The following is a 26,104-nucleotide window of genomic DNA, read 5'->3' as shown; positions in this document are numbered from 1 at the left end:
AGTGGTGTTGGAGAGCTGCCTAGCAGCCTCTTGTTCGTATTCCGACCTATTCACGATGACGACAGCACCTCCTTTGTCAGCCTTTTTGATTATGATGTCAGAGTTGTTTCTGAGGCTGTGGATGGTATTGCTGAGGTTATGGGCAAGTGATGCTGCTTTTCCACAATTTCAGCCCGTGCACGTCGGCGGAAGCATTCTATGTAAAAGTCTGGTCTGTTGTTTTGACCTTCAGGAGGAGTCCACCCAGAATCCTTCTTTTTGTAGTCTTGATAGGAAGCTCTCTGTGGGTTAGTATGTTGTTCAGAGGTGTATTGGAAATGTTCCTTGAGTTGGAGGCATCGAAAATAGGATTCTAGGTCACCACAGAACTGTATCATGTTCATGGGAGTGGAGGGACAGAAGGAGAGGCCCCGAGATAGAACAGATTCTTCTGCTGGGCTAAGAGTAGATAGATTGACAATATTGCTGGGTGGGTTAAGGGAACCACTGTTGTGGCCCCTTGTGGCATGTAGTAGTTTAGATAGTTTAGTGTCCTTTTTCTTTTGTAGAGAAGCAAAGTGTGTGTTGTAAATGGCTTGTCTAGTTTTTGTAAAGTCCAGCCACGAGGAAGTTTGTGTGGAAGTTTGTTTTTTTATAAGAGTATCCAGTTTGGAGAGCTCATTCTTAATTTTTCCCTGTTTGCTGTAGAGAATATTGATCTGATAGTTCCGCAGTTTCTTTCAGAGCGTGTGGCACAAGCTGTCAGCATAGTCTTGTAGTATGTAGATTGTAATGGATTTTTTACCGTCAGTCCTTTTGGCATGATGTTCATCTGTTTGCATTTGGAAAGGAAGATATCTGTCTGTATCTCACTTTATTTGTTTCTATGGTCAAAGTCTACTAATGATCTTGTCCCTGATTCATGTATTGACTGTCGTATGCTGCAGGAATTGAAATATACTTCAGTGCGACCTCGTAGTTTTACTTAGTGTCCGGTTATATTTTTAAGAGTAAAAAATCTATTTAATACAGTTAAAATAACATAATGAAAGGACTATGAACAATTTCAATCAGTTTAGATATAGGGTTAGGTTTACCTATTCAATTTTTTACTAAAAATAAGCTACACGTATAGTTTATATGTAAAATAGTAGCATGTTACTGAATATCTTATTTGCTACTGAAATCACTGGACATTCACACAAATAGAGTACCTCTGGAGGAACTTTGCTACACTGAAGCATTGAACAAAGAACTGAATGACCCATCCCAGCTGTGGATGTACTCCAGAGACTTGATTTGAACCTGCAGTTTATTTTTCATTGTTTCATGTTCTCTGTGTGTGTATATCAATCTCCCCTCTGTTTTTTCCACCAAATGCATCCGATGAAGTGAGCTGTAGCTCACGAAAGCTTATGCTCTAATAAATTTGTTAGTCTCTAACGTGCCACAAGTACTCCTTTTCTTTTTACGAATAGAGACTAACACGGCTGCTACTCTGAAACCTGAATATATAGATGTCTGTCTAAACACACCTTGCCATTTACTTGAGCCTATTCCAAATGTGCATGTACCAGTTGTGTGCTCAGTTACATGTGTATTTTGGAAAATTAGGCCATTTCTAAACTCACCTTTTAATGTAGGTTACTTTATTGTGTATCAGAGGGGTAGCCATGTTAGTCTGTATCCACAAAAACGAGGAGTCCGGTGGCACATTAAAGACTAACAGATTTATTTGGGCATAAAAAACCCCACTTCAGCTGCATGGAAGCTTCGCACTCCATGCATCTGAAGAAGTGGAGTTTTTATCCATGAAAGCTTATGCACGAATAAATCTGTTAGTCTTTAAGGTGCCGCTGGGCTCCTCATTGTTTATTGTGTATTTTATCCTCAATATGTACCTAATTTACATCTGTGTCCTCTATGTAAAGAAAAGGGAGAGGAAGCTGATAACTCTTTAAATCCTGCCTCTTGCTCATCTATTTAAAAAATAAAAAAACACTACAGAAATTAGCAGCTATAGGCCTAAAGCTTTTTAAAATGTCTTCAGTCCTGCCCATTTCTTTTCCTCAACCCTCACTTCTATTTCAAAGAATCTAGGGCTTTTTTACTTGGCAAAGAGAAATTAGAAGCTGTTAAAATGGTCCTGATTTGACTTTCTAAATTATAGTAAGCTTGAGAACATCCCAGCTGTGTTGGTAAAGCACTGTTGTGGCACACTGTCTGGACTGCTAGAATGTAACTTTTTATTTTGTTTCTGAAATTCAGCTTCTGTGTTTTACAGCGGTTTGCAGTCAGATGAAAGCATTATGTTAATCCTTCAGTCATGGTACTTTGTTCAGCAGCCTTTTACAGGCAGCTGAGTTCTCTTCTGTATAAAAAGTTTAGCTGGGTGTATTGGTCAGTCTCTGATTTAGGTTTTCTGAATACAGATAAATTTGAAAGCATCCCAGTTGCTCATAAAACATAGTTTGGCTGATAACCTGTAGTGTACCTGAGGAGTAGGGGGAAAGAATGAATTGCAAGTGAACGGGACCAACCTGGAAATTTCAGAAATATTTAATATTCAATGAGTATTTTCTGTATTTTAGCTTTGTCTGCTTGTGTGTGTCATGCTTTCTGTTTTAAGTAACCTACACCACCTGCCCTTTGAAATAATTGACTTCAATAGGCTTTGGATGGGAAGCCTGTGTGAGGGGTAAAGCTGATTCAAGCCTTAGGGTGGGATGAACGACTGTTGAAGGAATGATCTCTCCTTATAGCAAGCAAAAAAGGGGAGTAGAAATCAAAGGTGCTTCATTTCTCGGCAGACAGTGGGAGCTATCTAGTTTTATCTGAAACTGGTGGAGACTAAGTAACAATAAAATAAAATAAAATTAAAAGTTATAACACAACATTTACAAGGAAATAACTTGTAAAAATGTATAGAAACTTACCTAAAATCTTGAAAAATTTCCAGTGCTTGTCATAATGATTTTTAAGCAGAATTAATTTTTTCCTGACTTGATTTCTTACTTCTGGCCTACAAGCAGGAAAGTGTAAGCTTCCCTGGATTTTACTTTGAAGAATGTGTGCTTGTGTATTTAAATTGGTGACTTCTGTAATTTTGATGGTGTCTAGCTACAGTCAGTGCTGTTAAATACAAAATAAATGAAAAAAACACCCAAACAAACGATGATTACTGCACCATGTTGTTTACCTTCAGTGTGTCTTTTGGTATCTTACTTTTAAATGGAAATGTTTCAAGTGCTCAATAAATGTTACAAATATAGGTGATAAATGTCTGAAATTAAAAAAAAATACTGTTTTCCTTAACATAGTGAATTTACATCTCTCCTAGTTAGGGTATGAGTAGCTTGTTTGACGCTGTATTAATGTTCGGTCCTTTTTTTATAAAATAGGTTACCTACCATACAGTGTTTCCGTGATGGATATCACTTCACACCTGCACCAAACGCAAACTGACATAATTCTGCTTGGCAGCCTGTCAACAATATTCCTAATAATTACCCACTAAATTACCTTTTTGACAGTAACTATCAGGCTGTTTTATTTCTGCAACTTGTTGCTAGTAAAATGAAAGCTTAAAATACATAGCAATGTAGAACAGTTTATAGTTGGAGTACATTATTTTGTTCATGACTGTCAAGGTTCCTTCCCCACTCTGAACTCTAGGGCACAGATGTGGGGACCTGCATGAAAACCCCCTAAGCTTATTTTTACCAGCTTAGGTTAAAACTTCCCCAAGGTACAAACTATTTTACCTTTTGCCCTTGGACTTTATTGCTGCCACCACCAAGCGTCTAACAAATATATAACAGGGAAAGAGCCCCCTTGGAAATGTCTTTCCCCCCCAAAATCCTCCCCAAACCCTACACCCCCTTTCCTGGGGAAGGCTTGATAAAAATCCTCACCAATTTGCATAGGTGAACACAGACCCAAACCCTTGGATCTTAAGAACAATGAAAAAGCAATCAGGTTCTTAAAAGAAGAATTTTAATTGAAGAGAAAAAGTAAAAGAATCCCCTCTGCAAAATTAGGATGGTAAATACCTTACAGGGTAATCAGATTCAAAACATAGCGAATCCCTCTAGGCAAAACCTTAAGTTACAAAAAGACACAAAAACAGGAATCTACATTCCATTCAGCACAGCTTATTTTATCAGCCATTTAAACAAAACAGAATCTAATGCATATCTAGCTAGATTACTTCCTAAATTCTAAAACTCCATTCCTTTTCTGTTCCCAGCAAAAGCATCACACAGACAGAGAGAGGCTTTGTTTCTCCCCCCCCACCCAGCTTTGAAAGTATCTTGTCTCCTTATTGGTCATTTTGGTCAGGTGCCAGTGAGGTTATCCTAGCTTCTTAACCTTTACAGGTGAAAGGGTTTTTCCTCTGGTCAGAAGGGATTTTAAAGTTGTTTACCCTTCCCTTTATATTTATGACAATGACGAAGTACAGAATGGAATATGTCTTTGGTTTCACATCAGATAACCTTGATAACTAAATTGTGATTTTTTTCCAATCATACATTTATGTATTTATCCATAACTTATTGAATAGAAAATTAAATTCAGTACACTGGATATTCCCTATACTGTGTAAATATATGTAAATATATATATATATGTAAATATATACATACAAGATTAAAATTTCTTCCATAAACTGAGTTGTGCAAAACAATAATCCCATTTCCCCTTATTTGATATTGTAGCACCAACTCTGTTAGAGTAGAGCCTTGCTAATTACCATGTCTGTAAGACATATTGTGGATTACTCAATGTGGCAAATTAGCAAGTAAATAGGTAATATAAAAAACAATCGGAGTAATGCATCAGAATGGTTACTAAGTTCATTTGTTTTGATTCCATTTTAATGTGATATTACTTGATATACTCAAGTGTCTTAAAGTTCACTTTGTAAAAGTAATGGAAATCGTATTAATAACTTCCTATTAAATCTTGGCAGAGTTGTGTTAGGCGGCTACCAGTTTTTCTACAGATTACAAATCAGATTTATTTTAATTATGATTAAGAAAGTATTTCCATTATGAGCCTGTATTTTTAGGTGTTCATAGCTTTCTGTAAAAATTACTGTATCAGGCTAACCTCTTGCATTGTTTAGTCTAAGTGTAGAAATAAATGTCTTGTTTTGGAAAGTTTTGATAAAATTTTGTTTTTCCATTTTGGAGATATGCAAAAGTGAAAATGTGGTGGATGCTAGTCAGAAGTTGTTACAGGTAGTATTTTACCTTTGGATGACTGAGATGGTTTCTTTAGGGGTAGAAAAAAGGGAAACTGAAAACTTAAGCATCAGAAATAATGTCAGACAATTTATGTGAAATTTTATTGGCAATTAAGAACACTAAGAATCATTTGAAAATATTGTTATGTATATGTATTATTAATTTAAGGGAAACACATTCATGTGAATAATGTGTGATGGTTTCAGCAAGGTGTCTGAAATGCAGTCAGTATATCTTAGAATTCCTGACTTTTGTTCCATCAAAATATTTTTAAGGGTAAAATAAGTCTTGCTAACCTTGAATCCACTGAAAATCATTTAAGAAATAGTAACTTAGGCAAAGTAGGAGGCTGCGAAGAAAAAGGTAAAGTGTAAGGTGGAACATAAAATCAAGACATAGGAAACTAATAGTAAATGGAGGCCTATTTGTCAGCATGCAAAGAGGTTAATACTGGAAAATCCCTGTGTCTGTTGAAGGTTTTATGGTGGTCAATTATATGGAAGACAAGGTTGCCTAATATGGTGCCCAGAATTGCTATTTATTAACATTAATTAAGTATGACAAGACTAGATTGTGAGGAACTCCACCTGACACCTATGGAACTACAGTAGGTAATTGGAAAATATAATAATAGATAAAATTAAAAGCAGACAAATGCAACTCAGCGCACTTTGGAAGAGAAAATTAGATTACTCAAGCATACTGACAAGTTGTAACTCTCTTAAGAGGAAGAAAAAATCATGCTGAGCAACTTAGTGAGAATATCTATTCACTGATGGATGAAAGAAGCAAGTTAGGCTCTATTAAGGAGGTTATCAAGAATAATACAGGATATATTACAGTTGTATATATGAATTACGCTTTCACCTTGAATTTTGTATTCAGTTTTGATTGTTTTATCTCAAAAGGCACAGTAGAAATGGAAAAGAACCAGAGAAGGGTGACAAAAAAAAATACTTGTTGTGGAGAGCTTCCATGCAAGGAGAGATTTAAAGAATCAGGATTACTTGAGATTAAGAGGAGATATAGTATAAATATATAATAATGAATGGTGTGTCCGATGGATTTTGGTCTGTAATAATTTATTAATATTATGGTGGGCTTGATAGGGGTGTTTTCTGTGTGACTGTATTGGTAATGAACAGGAATGAATCTTGAAAAATGAGGAGGATGGAAAAAGTGTCTCAAGAAATTACCCCGCAACAAACAGGACTGCTAAAGGACAAAACAGGAACTGTTGGCTCTGAGAACTCTGGCATGATTTCCTGGGAAGCCTAGATGGACTGCTTTTGGCAACAAGGGTCAAAGTCTGAGAACACAGAAGAACCAAAGAACTGTAGCAGGGTTTGAAAGGCACCCTCTCTCAAAAGAGGTGTGGTGGTTGTAGAGGGGAACCAGCCTGAGATACAGCACCAGTTGGGGGTCTCTCTAAAAGGTAGGCCTACTTAGGTCACCATCACAGGATGATAGGGCTTTAGGTAAGATGACATATATGTAAACTGTTTTTAAAATTCATTTTCTCTCAAAGCTTTGTTCCTACTTCTAAAATCATACTCTTTATTTTAAGAAGGCTGCCTGGTCATCAACTCCTGAAGGGAAGACCCTCAGGTGCCTGATCTCAGTTGGAACTGCAGGATCAGAATGGTACATATAATATACTGTAGCCCAGGGTCTGGTCTAGAAGTAGGAGAATTGCAATATTCCGCCCCAGGATATGTAAAGGCACAAGGCCTGACACTTGACGGAGTGTGCTCAGAGGATATGTCTACACTGCAAGTAAAAACCCGTGACTGACCCATGCCATCTGACTTGGGCTCATGGGGCTCAGGCTGTGGGGTTGTTTCATTGCAGAGTAGACTTCTGAATACAGGGTGGTGCTCAGGCTCAAGAATCCTGTGTGGTGAGAGGGTCACAGAGCTCAGGCTGCAGCCCGAGACCAGAAGCCTACACTGCAGTAATCGGTCCCACTGCCCAAGGCCCATGAGCCAAAGTAGCTGGCACAGGCTAGCTGTTGGTTTTTAATTGCAGTATAGACACATCCAGAGAGACCACAAAAGAGAGAGAGGTGCCGTTAGCTCTGTGACTGTGTCAAAGGCCAATCAGCCTCTCATTTTACCATGTCCATTAATATTAGTATCAGATCCAAGAGACATAAGATAGAGCTGGAGGGAACAAATTGGAAATGGATAGAAAGAAGGTTTATACTCTAAGAAAGTAATCTGGAGTTAACTAATTGTTATCCTAGCTACAAACGTTATTAATACTCATGCTTCAGTACTTAAACAAGTCATCCTTGAGGGTGAGGAAGAAAATTGTCCCTCTTAGTATGGTAATACATGGTTATTCATGTGCATTACGGGAGTTTTACTTTAAGTATCTGGCATAGGCCATCATTTAAAGTATTAGAATAAGTGCCACTGATCAGTTCCAGTATGGCCCCTGCTAAGTTCCTAACATCATCTCAAGTTATTACATATACTGTATTTTTTCTTAGGTTTAATAGCCAGTTTTTTGAAGAACAAAAGCTTAAGAAAACAATTGCTCCACTGGCGGTATACCAGGTTGCCAGAGGCTGTTGCTTGTTGAAGGTGACAGTCTGTTTCTATGATAAAACAATGGATCATCATTAGGGCTCCATGTCTGTCATGGAGGTTGCAGAAGTCACGGATTCCGTGACTTCTGCAGAGGCCAGTGTGGCTGTCCCCAGGGCTGCCCAAGCAGCTGGCCCTGAGTGCCAGCTGCTCAGGCAGCCCTAGGGACAGCCACACTGGCCACTGTTGGAGCGGCCCCGGGGACAGCTGCACTGTCCGCTGCTCAGGCGGTCACCAGGGCTGGTGCAGTATGTGTGCTCTGGTCGATCACTCTGTGTGGCAGACTCAAAAGTAAAAAAGAGAGCTTTTAAAATACAAAAAGCAACTGCTAGGATTCCCTACCTAGAGGCAATCCAAAATGATGTTGCAGATTAGATGAGGTTGAAGTTTTCCCTACCTCTGGCCTGCCTTACAAAGGTGGCCTTCTGTAAACACATGTATTGTATTATGAGTGGAACCAAAGGTGGTTCTTCGAGAGGTGTCCCTCTGGGTGCTACATGGTAGGTGTCAGTGCGCCCCTGCGCCATTGTTCGGAGATTTTTACAGCAGTATCCGTATCGGCCACACATGCGCTGAGCCTTCCTCACATACCAGTCTTGTCTTAATAGTGCGCGTGCGCGGCCAGACTCCTCAGTTCCTTCTCTACCGTCCCCAGCCAGAGTTGGACCTACAGCAGACTTGTTAAAACTTTTTATCTTACCCATTCTATATCCTTTTTTCCCTTACTTTAGCACTCTAGTTAAGAGATAAGTTCATCCCTTTAAAAAAAAAAAATTGTTCCTGCTTGTTCCTCTCGGCCTCTAGCCAACGCTAATATGCCTGGCTCCCCAGGATTTAAGCGGTGCACTACGTGCAGGGACGCCATCCCTATCTCAGATGGTCACTCTCGGTGTATAAAATGCCTGGGGGAGTCCCTCATTCCTCAAAAATGTGCCCATTGTTCCAAATTAAAATCCAGGGTGCATAGAGAACTCCACCTGAAAATGATTCTTGGACAGAAGTCACTCGGACCTGCTTCTGACCCAGGTACGGGCTCCTCGGTGAACCGCAGCCCTCCCGCCTCCAAAAAGGACATAAAAAGAAAACACCTGCCTCCCTTACCCCCAAGGGAAAAATTGAAAGCAAAAAGGTTGCTGAACAGGTCTATTCTTCTATGCAGACCTTTTCTCGGCTTAGCACCTTTGATGTGCCAGTTCCCCCTGGCATCGCGCTAATCCCACCTCTGGCTCCAGTGACGGCGCAAGCTCCCGGTGCTGAGGCTTCAAGTTGCCTGCCTCTCTCATGGCAACGTCTGGCACCGCAATGGATACTGTGCCAGCACAGAGGACCTTGCCAGAACAGACCTGGGCTGCGCTTACCTTCCCAGCACCACCGACCTCAGGGAATTTATTGAGCGATATGGTGCAGAGAACGTCCGTGCCGAATGACCCTCCAGCGCCACAGGCGCTCCTAACAGAGGGTTTCTCTCACACAGGCTCTCCGGCACCACATTTCATTGGTTCACCAGACCTACAGGTGTCACCTAACCTACAGTTACCTCAACTTGACACCTATTTTTCTCCAGATATTCGCATGCGGTCCGGACACCTGTCTCCAGCTGTATCTCGCTTTTCTAGTGATGAGGAAGCCATAGTGCAGGGAGACTTTTCACCATACCAGTTCTCTCAGTCACAGAGCCAAATCAGCACTTTCCAAAGAAAATCTAGGTCTTTGTTCATCAAAGACCTCCCTCCCTGGTATACAAACCCATGGAGGGCACCACCTATGCCTTTCCTCGGTCAGTGGCAATACGGGGTCCATGAGCACCATATAAGTGATTCCACTATGATCCCCAAGATGCCAAAAATAGGAGCAATGCCACCTTGCTGCCACCACCAGTGCATATGGCTATGAATGACACAACAACAAGCTGTTACTCCACACTTCGATGAACATCCTACACATGCTTCCCCAACCCTTGTGGAGCCCATATCCACGTAGGATGAGGCTGTACTGCCTCCCCACCAACACTGTTGGATGATTTCTTAAAATTTCAAGACCTATTCAAAAGAGTCGCCAATGAATTGAGGATTAATCTGGAGGACGTTTTCTGAAAACCAGCATGAGTTGACGGATATCCTGCAACCATCCTCCACATCCAAGATTGCCTTATCTGTAACTCCAGCCATTATGGATCCTGCCAAAACTATATGGCAGACACTGATTACTAGCAGACCTACCTGTAAGCGAGCTAACTGGAAATATTTTATTCCTTCCAAAGGGTCTGAGTTCCTTTTTACTCACCCAGCGCCAAACTCATTGGTAATAGAGGTAGCTAACCAAAAGAACAAACATCAATTCCCAAATCTACCCCAACTAATAAAGATGGTAGAAGGCTGGACCAGCTTGATCATAAAGTATATGCTTCATTCACATTACAATTCCAGGTATCTAATTATGCGGCTGTTCTGGCAAAACATGACCACAGAAATTATGAGAAACTCATGGACTTTATTGATGACATTCCGGGGGGAGGGAGGGAATAACACCATCAGTTTAAAACCATAGTCTCTGACAGACAAATGATCTCCCGTACTGCGCTACAAATTGTGCTTGATGTTGCTAACACAGCTGCAAGGTCCACTGCTACAGCAGTCATGATGCATCGAGCTTCATGGCTTTCATAGTCTTCTTTTCCTTGCGAGGTTCAGAATACCATAAAGATCTCCCTTTTGATGATGAAAAACGATTAGCCAGTAACACCAACGATGTGCTTCCAGGAAGGACTCGAGAGCGACATTATGGTCTCTCTCTCTATCCAAACCCCTGCAAATAGGAAGAGACAATACAGATACCAACCTTATCAACATTCATGCTACCCACTGTATACTCAAAGTCATAGACCATGTGAACAACAGGGTCCGTGACCAGGATATCAATGTCGCAACACAAATTCATCAGCTCCATGTCAACCCCCTCCCATTAATAAGCAAATTTGAAGATGTGACCAACGGTATAGAAAACATCATCCCTACTTCAGTGCCCATTTCTTCCCCCCCCCCCACCCCTGGTCCCCAAACAACTGCTCCACCAAGAAGTTCGTCATCTCCTCCAATTAGGAGCAGGGCCTGACCAACACAGAGGAAAATGGTTCTGCTCCCATTACTTTTTAACACAAAAGAAAACTGGGGGATGGTGACCCATCCTCTACCTCAGATACCTCAATAAATTTGTTAAATAAAATTAATAATAGATTCATAGATACTAAGGTCAGAAGGGACCATTCTGATCATCTAGTCTGACCTCCTGCACAGCGCAGGCCACAGAATCTCACCCACCCACTCCTATGAAAAACCTCACCCATGTCTGAGCTATTGAAGTACTTAAATCATGGTTTAAAGACTTAAAGGAGCAGAGAAGCCTCCCTCAAGTCAACCATGCCCCATGCTACAGAGGAAGGCGAAAAACCTCCAGGGCCTCTCCAATCTGCCCTGGAGGAAAATTCCTTCCCGACCCCAAATATGGCAGTCAGCTAAACCCTGAGCATATGGGCAAGATTCACCAACCAGATACTACAGAAAAATAATTAATAATAAAAGGTGACTCTTGCAACCATATTTCCAGCACTGGAACAGGGAGATTGGATTGTCAGCCCTCAACCTACAGGATGCTTATGTTCCTGTGACCATACATCCTGCCCACAGACGTTTTATTCGCTTCGTTCTGGGCTCACAACGCTACCAGTACAGGGTCCTACCTTTTGGCCTCTCGACTGGAAAAGACTTGTGTCTTTTTCAAACTTGTCGCAGCATAACAGCTCATCTCAGAAGGCAGAGAATCATAATTTTTACTTACCTCGACAACTGCCTTTTCAAAGCCAGGACTCTCCAAGAAGCCATTCAGTCTACACAACAGACAGTCCACTGTTTCCATGCTCTTGGCCTGCGAATGAACAAAGAAAATCTTCACTCACTCCCACCCAACAATTGGAGTTCATAGCAGCACATTTTGACTCCTGCAAAAGAATAGCTTCTCTCCCACTCCACCTTGTTAACACTATCAACCTTTTCATTCCCAAGCTGAGCAACAGTTTATAAGTGGCTGCACGAGCTTGCCTGCAACTCTGAGGCCACATGGCCTCTTGCAGTTTTGTAGTCAGGAATAATTGCCTCTTCATGAGATGTTTCCAGAGCTGTTTCCACTGTCTACAGACCGAATGTCCATGGTCTGAACAAACTTTTGTACACACCTCCCAGAGTCTAGGACTCTCTCCACTGATGGACATTGCCTCACAATGTTTGCTATGGGTCCCCTTTCTACAGGGCGTCCCATTGGTTGTCTTAACTACAGTCGCATCCCTTACAGTATAGGGAGTACACATGCCCCAATACGCTACCCAGGGTCTTTTGTCTCCTGCCGAGACATCCCTTCACAACAACATCTAGAACGCTGAATGATACGCAATGCCTGCCTCCAATTTCTCCTTTCATATAAAACCAACGTGTCAGTATAATGACTGACAACATTGCCTACATCTTCTATGTAAACAGGGGGGAGGAGGGGAGTGGATCCCACTCCCTTTGTACAGAAGCAATGAAATGATGGAATTGGTGTCTCATACTTACCTGGCTCTCTCAATACCACCGCTACGACTTCAGCAGAAGATTTCCCATAGACCACGAATGGGAACTAAACGAGGATATAGTACTAGACATATTCCACACATGGGGATACCCAACCACAGATCTTTTCACAGCTGCAGCAAACAAGAAATGCCCAAGATTTTGTTCCAGAGTAGAACTAGGCAAACATTCCTCGGGAGATGCGTTCATGTTCCCATGGAACACCAACATAATGTATGCATTTCCCCAATACCGCTTGTACACAAATTGATAAAAATACGAACACACCAAGCCAGGGTCATAATGATGGCCCCACATGGCCCAGACAGGCATGATACCCTTTCCTTACCATGATGTCGCTTTCCGCACCCATCCCACTACCCTCCTCCTGAATCTCTTGTCCCAACAACAGGGTCTACTACTCTACCCCAATTTAACCATGTTACACCTCAAGGTTTGGCTCCTTCATGTTTCTCTCATGCCGAGCGAACTTGCTCGGAGCAGGTTCAAAATGTACTCCTTTAGCACAACCAATTCTACATGCATCACCTGCCTTTATAACTGGACAAGATTTACACACTGGTGGGCTGTCACAAACACTGCTCCTTTTTTCTGTGCCTTTCCCACTAATACTCAATTTAATCTCTAATAGATAGTTATCTGGACTCTCCCCGAGTCCCATCAAACTCCACTTGGCTGCAATTACAGTGTTCTATGACGCCATCAACGATAGGACTATCTTTGCTCATCCCATTACTAAGTGATTCCTTAAGAGACCCCAAACCTTATACCCACGCATCAAACTGTCTAATCCATCCTGGAACCTCCCCTTAGTCTTAACATGCCTAACCCAAAACCATTTGAACCATTGGGGGGAGGGATAGCTCAGTGATTTGAGCATTGGCCTGCTAAAACCAGGGTTGTGAGTTCATTTAGGGATCTGGGGCAAAAATTGGGGGTGAGTAAGGGGGGTGGACTAGATGACCTCCTTCCAACCCTGATATTCTATGATTAGCCACATGTTCCCTCCTACATCTCTCTATGAAAACTGTTTCTGGTAGCGATTGCCTGTGTGAGACACACTGGAGAAATTGCAGCACTCATGGCAGATCTGCCATGCACTGTATTTTTAAGGACAAAGTCACCCTACGCTTACTCCCCGAAATTCCTTGAAGGTGCCCTCATCTTTCCATGTCAATGAGCCTATCCATCTCCCTACCTTTTCCAAAACCACATGCAAATTCCTTTGAATCTACGATGCACACTTTGGTCGTGCGCAGAGCTTTGTCCTTCAACTTTGACAGGACTAAAACCTTTAGGCATTCCGACAAGCTATTCGTCCCCATTGCAGAACGCTCTAAGGACTCATTTGTCTCTAACCACTGACTTTTCAATTGGATCTCGAGTTGCATTTGTCTCTGTTATCAACTACAGTACGTGACTCCTCCTACCTTTATCAGGACTCACTCCACTAGATCCATGGCGGCCTCAATGGCCTTTCTACATAACGTCCCCCTTTAAGGACATTGCCAGAGATGCCATTTGAGCTTTTGAAAATATGTTTGCAAAACATTATGCTCTTACACAGGGACCCATTACCAATAGGCATGTGGATACAGCTGTTCTAGCTACTGCATTCCTCCCAGATCTGAAGTCCCTACTTCCTTGAGAGATACTGCTTTTCAGTCACCTACAGTGGAGCACCCATAGGGACACCTCATGAAGAAGAAAAGGAGGAGGAGGTTACTCACCTGTGCTGTAACTGACTTTCTTTGAGATGAGTGTCCCTGTGGGTGCTCCACTCCCCTCCTCCCCTCTACTTCGGAGCTGGAGCGGCCTCCGTTGTGGAGAAGGAACTGAGGAGTTTGGCCGTGCATGCACACTATTAAGAGAAGACTGGTATGTGAGGCAGGCTCCGTGCATGTGTGGCTGATGCAGGTACTGCTGTAAAAATCTCCGAACAGTGGTGTAGGGGCATACCGACACCTACAGTGGAGCACCCAGAGGGACACTTATCTCCAAGAACGTCAGTTACTGCACAGGTGAGTAATATCCTCTTTAAACACGTTTTTGTTTAATGATTGGTAAAATGAAAGGAGAAATGATTGAGACCCCCTCTTTAAAGAAAACAAAGTTCTGAATTTTTGTTAACCCTTACTTTAAAAAAGGGGGGGGCAGGGGGTAGGTAATAAGACAAAGTAACTTTTTTTTATTTAAATTTACTGATATTCTATTATGTTACTTATTTATTTAAAGTGTTAGATATAGTGTAGGTGTCCTTCCTGAATGATTAGATTTTTACATGTTCTGGGAATTAGGCTGTAGAAAATACTGTAAAAGGACTGAGCCCATCTTCAGTTACTACTACTACTAATTTATTTGTTAAAGAGTAACACCCAGAAGCCTAATTAGAATTGGGCCCTGTTAAGAACTGTACAAGCATATTATGACAATCACTGCTTTTTAACAGTTTACCCTTTCTATGGTCATGGGTCAGAGAGAAAATAATATGGGTCCATCCCACCACTCTTTGAACTGTAGCATGAAAGAAGTGAATAACCAGTGTTGAAGCCTTCTGTAAGAGTGACATGGAAGGTCTTAGAATTGGACTATAAAATTACCCCAACGATAACTTTGAACATAAAATATTCCAGGGGAGAATATAATTAGAATTCCAGTTAACTGTGATCAGCTCATGTTCATATAAAAAGCTATTGTAAACTTCTGTGTGACTGATGAAAATGGTCACTGAATTTGTAGTGGTGAAGAATGAAGTATTTTATGTTCAGTCATACGCTGATAGTGCGCTTGAACAAATACAAGGTTTTGATACAGTACCTTGTGTGTTTTCTCCCCCATTTTTTTTCTTACGTTATAGGTATTTTTAGGGAGTTTGGTGGTGCAAGGTGTGTACACAATATAGTGAAGTATCCACAGTGCGGACAGCATGCACTGATGATTATCCAGCAACTGGTGTTATCACCTAGTGGGGATGATGATATGGGCACTTTATTAGGGCTGATGCACTCGGCTCCACCTACAGAACTACAACTGAAGACGGATATATTACGGGTAAGTGCAATAAAACTTAATGCTTTCCACTCCTAAACTACTTATTAAATTCCAGTTTTAAAAATTTAAAATATACACTGTAGAACTACTTTTATTTTATGCATGATGGTATTTAGATATTGAAAATAATTCAATGACTTAAGAATTAAAATCTTATACAAATCAGATCTCAAATTTTTAAACACAGCTGGCAAAAAGGAGTACCAGTATGTATTACATTTATTATCATTAGGTGTAATAATTACTGGTGGATGGGAAATGAAGTTCTAAAAGCAGTCTCTTTCCATCTGGCTTTAAGAAATGATTTAGGTACAATTAAAAAACAGCATCACACAAGCACACGAACTGAAGCCTATTTTTAGTGCCATACTTGAATTTTTCCTTGGCAAAATCTCAGTTTTTGTAAACATAGCCAGAGTTGTTGTTAAATTAAAATTTTATCACTAGATCTGGGCCAAAACCGGATCACGGAGAACAAACCCCCAGATTTTGAGCTGGAGGCTTGTTTCATTTCTCTAATCTTAACCTGATTTGTGTTGGATTCTAAATTAGAAAGGGTTTAATTTCTTGTTCAAATGCAGCTGAAATCTCATAAAAATAGGTACACCTGTGAGTTTTCAGTTAGAGGGGGCCTTCATTTAATCCAAACTGTCCACAGCATTTCATTGCCTTGAGGCTCAACTTCTAACTTAAACCTGATATGGATCTGAACACTGTTTTCTCAGCCCAACTCTGTTTACCACAAGCCCTGACCATGGTGGAAATGTGTCCAATAAGTATAAGAAAATATAAGAGAATTCATCTTTCACTTCTAGTTTTACATACAAATACTCCTTAGATTTTGTGATCTGATTGCTGGTTGGGTGAGATGTATATTAATGTAGCCTTAAAAATTTTAAGGTCTCTTGTATAGAGATTAGGTAATGCGTAGTCGTCTTAGAGTTGCAGAAGATTAAACAGAGAAAAGTGGTGAAATTGTGTAAAATGTGTACATCACTCAGACTTTTTCAATAGTGAAGTCTACCGTCCAGGGTGATGGTTTACATTTTTTGGTGGTGTAGCACATGAAAATGTGATCTTTGAAAATATGTGCCTTCGAGAGAGCTTTAATGGTATCACATTAAGGTTTTGAGTTTTTGATTTTCACTTGAATACAAATACCATGCTATCAACCTGCAACTTTCAATTAATCGACTACAGAAGCAATTATTTACCTGTTAAGAAAATATTGATACATCAGGAACAGGCTGATAATGAACTTTGTTACTGGTAATAATTCAGATTATTTGAGAAGCAAAGGGAAATCTATAGTCTGTCTCAGAATCTGAAAATTACTTTGTTAAAGAGGCTGCTCAAAGGAGCCCTAAGTCAATGGTATAATACTGTTGCAAATAAAGCAAATATCATTCTGGTATGTATTAGCAGGGAATGTTGCAAGCAAGACACGAGATGTAATTATTCTACTCCCTTCTGGGCTGATAAGGTCTCAACTAGAGTATTGTGTCCAGTTCTGGTCACCACATTTGAGAAAACATGGATAAATTGGAGCAAGTCCAGAGGAGAGCAACAAAAATGATTTAAAGTCTAGAAAGCAAGACCTATGGGGAAAGATTGGGGGGATGGGAGAATAATTTCTTTAGTCTGGAAAAGAGAAAATGGAGGTAGGACATGACAGTTTTCAAGTACGTAAAAAGTTGTTACAAGGAGGAGGGTGAAAATTGTTCTTAACCTTTGCAGATAGGACAAGAAGCAATGGGCTAAAATTGCAGCAAGAGCGGTTTAGGTTGGACATTAGGAAATACTTCCTGTCAGGGTAGTTAAGCACTGGAACAAATTGCCTGGGGAGATTGTGGAATCTCCGTCATTGAAGGTTTTTAAGAACAGATTAAACCAGGGGTTCTCAAACTTCATTGTGCCACGACCCCCTTCTGACAAAAATTACTACACGATCCCATGAGGGGGTGCACTCCTGCAGGGGGGGTGCGAAGACCAAGGGCTTGAACCCCAGGTGGGAGGCCTGTAACCTGAACCCTGCCACCCAGGGCTGAAGCCCTTGGACTCGGGGTTGGGCTTCAGCCCCAGGGCTTGGGCTGTGGGACTCTGGTGCTTTGGGCCCCAGCAAGTCTAATGCCAACCCTGGCAACCCCATTAAAACAGGGTCATGACCCACTTTGAAGTTCTGACCCACAGTTTGAGAACCGCTGGATTAGACAAACACCTGACAGGAATGGTCTAGTTATTGCGTAGTCCTGCCTTGAGTGCAGGGGACTGGACTAGATGACCTAGTGAGATCCCTTCCAGCCCTACACTTCCATGATTCATCTCGTAAAGTTCAACTCAACTGAACAGATGTTTTCATTTTGTGCTAGAATTTAAGAGAAATTAACAATGTACAAGGATTTGATTAAAATTTTAACACTTTTTCCTCAAGTCAGATGTTGAATATTAGCCCTGTAGAGAACAACTGAGAACTAGTACACTGAATTCAGACGTTTTAATTTTAAATGGAGCATGTAGAAATGAAAAACTCATAAATTCTCCTCTCGGAGTTAGTCTGTTTGAAAGCTCTGACATTAAATGTGTCTTGCTTTGATGATACCAAGCTGGGAGGGGTTGCAAGTGCTTTGGAGGATAGGATTAAAATTCAAAATGATCTAGACTGACTCGATAAATGGTCTGAAGTAAATAGGATGAAATTCAATAAGGACAAATGCAAAGTACTCCATTTAGAAAGGAACAATCAGTTGCACACATACAAAATAGGAAATGACTGCCTAGGAAGGATTACTGCAGAAAGGGTTTCGGGGGTTCATAATGGACCATAAGCTAAGTATGAATCAACAGTGTAACGCTGTTACAAAAAAAGCAAACATCATTCTGGGATATATTAGCAGGAGTGTTGTAAGTAAAACACACGAAGTAATTCTTCTGCTCTGCTCTGCACTAATTTAGTCTTCAACTGGAGTATTGTGTCCAGTTTTGGGTGTCATATTTCAGGAAATGTGAACAAATTGGAGAAAGTCCAGAGAAGAGCAACAAAAATGATTAAAGGTCTAGAAAACATGACCTGTGAGGAAAGATTGCAGAAATGTGGTTTGTTTAGTCTGGAAAAGAGAAGACTGAGAGGGGACATGATAACCGTTTTCAAGTACGTAAAAGGTTGTTACAAGGAGGAGGGAGAAAAATTGTTCTTAACCTCTGAGGATAGGACAAGAAGCAATGGGCTTAAATGGCAGCAAGGGAGGTTTAGGCTGGACATTAGGAAAAACTTCCTAACTGTCAGGATGGTTAAGCACTGGAATAAATTGCCTAGAGAGGTTGTGTAATCTCCATCGTTGGGGATTTTAAAGAGCAGGTTAGACAAACACCAGTCAGGAAAGGTCTAGATAATATAGTCCTGTCATGAGTGCAGGGGGCTGAACTGGATGACCTCTTGAGGTCTCTTCCAATTCTATGATTCTAAGATTCTGTGACAATCAGTTGGCATGTCAAGTAAAAGAAATTTAATGAAAGACAGAAAACTAGTTAAGTTAGTGAATTATGTTGCAGAACATTAGTTTTGATATCTGTAGGGGGGTTTTAAGAGCATTTTCAGTAAATAATTTATAGACTGACCATGCGTAGTTTGCAGTCTTTGGCTCTTACATTAGAACTTGCTTGTGCTAACATTCAGTTAAGCCACCTTGTTTTAGCTGATAGGCTGTGGGAATTCTCATTCACAGTGAGAGGCATTAATTTACTGGGTAATTCTCACCCATAATGGTACAACAGAGGTAATTTAGTACTAGAATCCAAGGGCTGGTGTCACAATCCTACAGTTAGGTTCGACTTTCCTTTTTTTTCCTATTAACTAGTGGGATTTTTTTCCCTTTCTGTTCTAATTTTTGTCCTTCCATATGTAACAGCAGAAGTTACTCTCAAGTAGCCCAAGCTATCTGCCCGTTCGGTATTTGTGCTCTGCAGGCAGGTCAAGACAGGCTACTATCTACCATAACATCTTGGTCCACCTCTAGTGTTGATAGCTTTGTTAGAGGTAGGTAAGCACTTGGCTAGCTGTGGGAGTCTTGTACCACTCTTCCATTTCAAGGTGCCACTGTCAAAATGGTTGCCAGATTTCTAATTCCTCTTGCCTTGAAAATCTCTTCAGCCCCCACTGCTCCCACAAATTCTGCTCAATAGCTTGAACCATTTCAATTTCCTTAAATCCACCTGTGGTTGTTCAATACCTCAACATATTGTCTGATTGTTCTAGTCCACACTTTGCCTGCTGAGATCTTTCTTTATTCAATTTACTCACTCACCTGATTCCCTGCTATCTGTGTACTCAGTCAGCACTGTTCCCAATGACTTGGAGGAGTCTGACCTATCTTCAGTGACCTACAAGCACAAAGCAAAGGTTAAGGATGTAGAGTTGGATGTAGAGTTTTGATTAAAATAAGAAGACCAAGTATCTCTTTGGTCTTTCTTGGAGTTTTCTAAAGTTCTCATATTTGGATGACATTGGCAGATTATTTAGAGAGAAAAGTCTCCTGACATCCAATAGGAAGATGAAAAATCTGCTACTTTTGTAGTTACTTTTAAAACAGAGGTTAAAAAGTATATAGTTTTCCAACCTCTGAATCCTTAAATAAAACCTTACTCTGGCTTTTCTCTGAAAAGGTTCATAAGTAGAGAATACCATAATCATTATAAAAATCAAAAAAATTGAAGCTGAGAAACTCATTTCTGTCCCCAGAGTATATGCTTCCATTTTTAAGCGATTTCAACATAAACCCTGTAGCTGAGCATGTAGCTGCTCTTAAAGGATCCTGTTGGCAAGCATGTTAGCAATGCTTTTAAAAGGGACCTTGAACCTGATTTTTATGATCCAAACAGCGTCAGCAATGAATGAGTTCTCTGCCCAACACTGGGTCAGATTTCCTTCCACTCTTGAAACAAAGTCAAGGGATTAAATGAATGAACAAAAATCTTAATATGGCTGGATTAAAAGCTATCTATGTAAAAGTGACACCACTGTAGTCAACCATCCTGCTTCCTATGAGTATTCAGAATTATGTCTGCTCACTTAAGTTTCAGAAATAACATTTTTAACACTTTTTACCTTTGTTATTTAGCTGTGGGAGAAGGAGTTGGATTCTATGTGTAGAGGCTTCCAAAATGTCTAGAAACCCTTTGGCTGCTTCAGTGTTTGGAGCATTGTAGATCTTTGTGTCATACAAATCTCTCTCAATTTCTGTACAATAGCTTAAACTGAGATCCAGTTTGAAGCCATCTCAGAGTTTAGGTAGCTGCTTTAGAAGCTCTTGACTTCTTTATGAAACAAGGCATCCTCGTGATTTGCTATCATGTGTGTCATTTCATTTATACCAATTCAAGACTTAGACCTCAGAGTTTATTCCTGAATGGGGCATTCTGTAGTTCTGCAAACAATAATGCAAACTCCTTTTCAGCTCCAAGGTGACACTTATACTTTCCATCAGTCACATACTCCTTTCTCATTGCCACCACTTTGCCAGGCAGGAAAGTGAGTTGTAAGTTATTTCTGCGTAAAACTTAACTTCCAGTTTCATCATGACAGAGTAACTCTTCGTTCATCCTCTCCTTTTAATTCGAAAAACTAATACTTGTTTTACTGCAGTCAAAATCTTTGTGCTATCCACAATGTGCTCATAATAAAAATTTTTTTAAAAAAAGTCATCCTTCACCACCTAAATCTCAGATTTTTTTTTAGCCAGCAGTGTCCATTGCCTCTACACCTGTGCCCTGGACACTCTCACGTCCCCTGTGTGAGGGCTCAAAGGGCTGGGTGGGCCCAACAGTCCATCAGTTCCTTTTTAGCACCAGTTGCAATACAATGGTTAAGGACAACGATATGGTTATACAGTTGACAGCACTCAGTCATCAACTTTATGCATAAGATTTCAATGGGAGCCACATGGGAAACTTGAAGGTAAAAATATCGAGATCTCACTGTTACAGAACATGACTTGACAAGTCATAGCCTGATCTTTTATTAAAGTACAAATGCAGAGCTTGGCAACCATTTAGTTTGTTTTTATTTGTAGATATATAAATTACAATGCTTTAACGTGAAAGGTTGTTTTTTTTCTGTCTGTCTCTACATACCAATGCTTTATGCTTTATATACCTAATCTTATAGTTAAGGCACTGGACTGGTATTCTTGGTTCAATTGCTGACTCTGTCTCAGGGTTCCGGTGTGATCTTGGCCCTTAGTTTCCCACTTGTAAAAGAGGGATAATGCTTGCTTTCTTCTATTCTTTGTCTACTCTATTTAGGTGGTAAACTCTTTGGACCAGGGACTTTATATTGTATTTGTCTGTCTGGTGTGTAAAATTCCAATATTTTTGAGGTCTTCAGACAGTACCATAATACAAATAAATAATTGTGCTAGCATATCAGACAAGAAATTTTCATGCTTTGCTATAAGGTATTAATAACGATGATTTTTACTTTTTTGAATATCCATAGGCCCTGCTCTCAGTACTAAGAGAGAGTCATCGCACAAGAACTGTTTTTAGAAAAGTCGGTGGTTTTGTGTATGTCACATCTTTACTTGTTGCTATGGAAAGATCCTTGTGCTCTCCACCTAAGAATGGCTGGGAGAAAGTAAACCAGAATCAAGTGTTTGAACTGCTTCACACTGTGTTCTGCACATTGACTGCAGCAATGCGCTATGAGCCAGCCAACTCGCATTTCTTCAAAACAGAGATCCAGTATGAAAAGCTGGCAGATGCTGTTCGATTGCTTGGCTGCTTCTCAGACTCAAGAAAAATAAGCCCTTTGAATGTCTTCCCCTCAAATACACAACCATTTCAAAGACTACTGGAGGATGACCTAATCTCCATGGACTCTGTGGCACCCACACTAAGGCATTGCAGTAAACTCTTTATTTATCTCTACAAAGTATCCACAGATTCTTTTGACAGGTATGATCTGTTTTCCCTAAAAAATGGTTGGTTTTAGAAATGTGGTGTTTGCAGGATTTGATGTTTCCCCCTTTTTGTTCATCCACAAAGTGGAGCAAGACGTTTTCCTCTACTCAGACTTCTCTTATTGCTATTTTCAAGAATGGGCAACATGACCTCTAATGTTGAATGTCTTGGGTCATGACACCAAGCAACAGAGACGCATTTAGTTTAAAACCATTTGATGGTTTAAAACTGTCAACAAGTAGTCTGCTTCTCCAGTTTTTTTATTATCCAAAAGTACTTGATCTTTATCCATTATATCATAAAACTAGAAATATGCTACTTTGCAGTACATACCAACTTCTGACTGTTATAAAAATGGGATACGCTAAAAACAAGTCATTTGATCGTTCGTTATGACAGATTTATTTTAGACAGTGGAGATGCCATATTGGAAATTGCCATTTAGCTTTTTAATATTAATTTAGCATTAGAGACAATGGAGGCTGCTAACTACTTGAGATTTTAAAATCATATATAGTAAATATACCTCTTAATGGTCCCCTACAAAATAACCCTTATTTTTGAAGGTAGTTCTCACTTGTAACTTTTTTTTTAGAGAAACTAATAGAGCAGCGATGATTTAAGCTTCATTGCTTAAATCGCAAAGCTGCTGTTCCATCTCCATGTGCTATATGTTGGCCAAGATGTTCAAAAATAGATGTTTCACGTTAGGTTCCTAGTAATATTTAGGCAGCTAAATAAGAGACCTGATAAAAATGCTGAGCATTTGGCAGCTTCTGATGAAGTCAGCGGGGAGCTGCAGGGTGCTTAGATTTTCTTAACTCAGAGCACTTCTTTAAGTGCCTAAATATTAATTTAAGAGTATAACTTCAAGCTCTCGTTTTTACAAAGTTTGTCTACTGCCTTTAATGTTGTAAGAGAGCAAATCTGTATCCCTTCATCTCGAAAGAAATTAGCATAAAAAATCCTAGTTACTTTGTGTTAAAATCGCTTGGAAATATTTGATAGAAACATTTTTGAATTAACCAATTGGTGATGTATATAATACATGCTGTAATATTGGCTAGTTGTGGAATCTGATGAATCTCTAGTGTCATTGCAAATGCATTCCTTTTATTTTCCATTCCTCTTTAATCAACACTTCTTTTTCTTCCTTTCTTAAACCATCTGATGGTCATTTTGCAGAGTTTATTCTCAGGATATTATTTTAATCCCATCTAATGCAAGTTAATTAAACTTTATTTGCTCAATTCCTGTTCTACTTACCCATGAAGGATGTTTTAATGTGCTGGTTTGATTGTGTAGATTACCATATCTGCTGAGTAATGAGCAAAAACATTTGTTTCCCTAATTATTGTAGAATGGTGTTTGTTTTACCTGATGCATGTTCCTCAGTAGCATTCTTTGTTGTCCTTGCTGATTCTGTAGGATGGATCCTATAAAAGTTTTTACTGGTTGGTGGTACTGTAAAACTAACAAGCTTCTGGCCTCTCCTTTTCTTTTCTAACTTCTCTATCCCAAACCTGTCTCTTTTGTCTGTAGTCGTGCAGAACAGATCCCTCCTTGCCTGACAAATGAGACTTCTCTCCCCTCTCCTTGGGGTACGCCAGCTTTGTCCAGGAAAAGGTACTGATCCTTTAAGAGAAGTTGATCTCTCTTCTGGTTTATCTCGTCACTGTTCTTGTTGTTTGTTTTTCCCTCAAGCTGCTTTTTGTGGTGGGGCATGTACTGTCTGTCTGTCTTTGTTCTTTGAGGAAAACAGCTTGTCAACTTTGTAAAAGAATTAGGTGGCTGTCCAAGAAGAATGCAGTAGTAGATAAATTAATTAAAAAAAATAATTCCTGAATGAATTTCTCAGGAAAGATATTTTTTCCTTTATCAATAAACTGAGTACTATTATGATATGTCTATTGCCTACAATTGCTGCCTAATGAAAATAATAAACTCCTCTGAACGTGTACTACTGACAACTGTGGAGGCATGTGAATGTTAAATGGCTTGGAAAGTGAGGCTGTGACTGTCAATTTCTGAAATCCTTTCTTACTGTTTCCTTTTTCTCAGCTAATTCTTTCTTAATACTTTTATTTAAAAAATGAAGTAAATCTGGGTTTAAAACCTGCTTTGCAATATTTGCAGTAAAGGAGATTACCACAGAAATACTTTTTTTCACCTTGCTAAGTGAAGTAACACAGTCACATGTTGGTATTTTTCTGGGATTGTTTTCGAAGGGACTTCCTAGTAATCTAGCACCTCTCAGACTGTTATTTCTTTTCTGATACTAAGGCATTTAGGAGCAAACTCCGCTGTTACTGAAGAGAGAAGTGTTTGCTGCCATATTCAGTTCTCTCTTGCACATGTTGAAAGAGAGCTTTCCTGTGGAGACCTTCTAGTGTTTTGCCCATAAGATTGATTTATTCCACTACGGATTGTACTTTCTTCAACTGCATTGTTCTGTTCTCTTAGGTGTAAATGGCATTACTTGCTCATATAAACTGAATTTTTGAAATACACAAATATGCAAAAAGCACAATCTTGCCAGTAGAATACATTTAGTCTGCCAAACGTAGGCTTTTAAGGGCAGCTGATGCCAGAGGATGACTAAGAAGGTGCCAGCTTTGTAGCTAGCACAAAGTATTTAATTTTAAAAAATATTTTAAGCTTTTTAAGTCTTCTCAAAGTGAAAATGTGACAGTCCTTTGGATGTTCCATTGTACAAGACTACATAATTGTTAGTTGATTGAAAAAATAGAAGCATAAGGATAGGATGTTCAAGTTATCAGATCATTTAATTTGGCTATTAATATTGAAGATACTTGTTAGGAGAACTGAATGCATTTTCTATAGATGTTTGATTTGTAAAGAAATTATGCATTTCCACTGTCATGTATATTCTGTCAAACGAGTTCAAGAAAAGATTGACATAACTTATTGATATAATCTTGGGTTAATTTACTGAATATACAAAACAATTTATATAAAAACATGGGTACAAATAATTAAACATAAAGGCCAAGTTTCTTAAAAAGTCTATATTTAGGCATCCGCCCAGTTTTTCCCAAGCACCTTGCTCTGGTGGCAGCTCATCATTTTTTAAATCAAGTTCCTTAATTAGGAACCGAAGTTTAGACTTGTATTTGTTGAAAATCTCAGCCAAAATGCTCTTCCAAAAGCAGGTTTCAGAGTAGCAGCCATGCTAGTCTGTATTTGCAAAAAGAAAAGGAGTACTTGTGGCACCTTAGAGACTAAAAAATTTATTTGAACATAAGCTTTCGTGAGCTACAGCTCACTTCATCGGATGCAAAGCTCACGAAAGCTTATGCTCAAATAAATTTGTTAGTCTCTAAGGTGCCACAAGTACTCCTTTTCTTCTTCCAAAAGCAGTAGTCTCTCTCCACTTTACATTTCCTTTTTCCTGCACTCATCTCCCATTTGCCGTAGTCTGTTGTTCTGCTATCTAGTTTTATATAACTTATCTCCTAGTTTAGCAGACTAATAAGCACAGAGTATGGTGTTATATGAACAAAAGAAATTTGTTGTTTGCAATCCATGTACACTAATATCTAAAAGTTCTTTGTACATACATTTTTTTAAGCTCTCTTAATTATATACACAAACATTCAGTGCACTGATTTTCAGTCTTGTTTACCTAAAAGATGTT

At 39.8% G+C, this 26,104-nt stretch overlaps 1 protein-coding gene and 1 long non-coding RNA gene across 8 annotated transcripts in view; both read left to right on the top strand.

The window, feature by feature from the left end:
• WDFY3 (WD repeat and FYVE domain containing 3) overlaps nt 1-26,104 on the top strand; it is a 290,091-nt gene that overhangs the window by 125,227 nt on the left and 138,760 nt on the right. For 5 of the 7 annotated variants that reach the window (XM_043514073.1, XM_043514074.1, XM_043514075.1 and 2 more), the window contains 3 exons: nt 15,299-15,492; nt 21,983-22,440; nt 23,989-24,072. In XM_043514073.1, the coding sequence (XP_043370008.1) occupies nt 15,299-15,492; nt 21,983-22,440; nt 23,989-24,072 (736 nt within the window). The remainder of the gene's footprint in view (nt 1-15,298; nt 15,493-21,982; nt 22,441-23,988; nt 24,073-26,104) is intronic. The other 2 variants (XM_043514078.1, XM_043514077.1) reach the window with 1 other exon arrangement.
• LOC122460102 lies at nt 1,664-2,925 on the top strand. Its single transcript, XR_006281184.1, has 2 exons — nt 1,664-2,770; nt 2,808-2,925. It is a non-coding gene; the product is annotated as an uncharacterized LOC122460102 (long non-coding RNA).

This window comes from Dermochelys coriacea, chromosome 4, assembly GCF_009764565.3.
Source record: "Dermochelys coriacea isolate rDerCor1 chromosome 4, rDerCor1.pri.v4, whole genome shotgun sequence".
Taxonomy (NCBI): domain Eukaryota; kingdom Metazoa; phylum Chordata; order Testudines; family Dermochelyidae; genus Dermochelys; species Dermochelys coriacea.
Note: the sequence above shows the minus strand (reverse complement) of the source record. Positions and strands in the feature narration are given on the sequence as shown.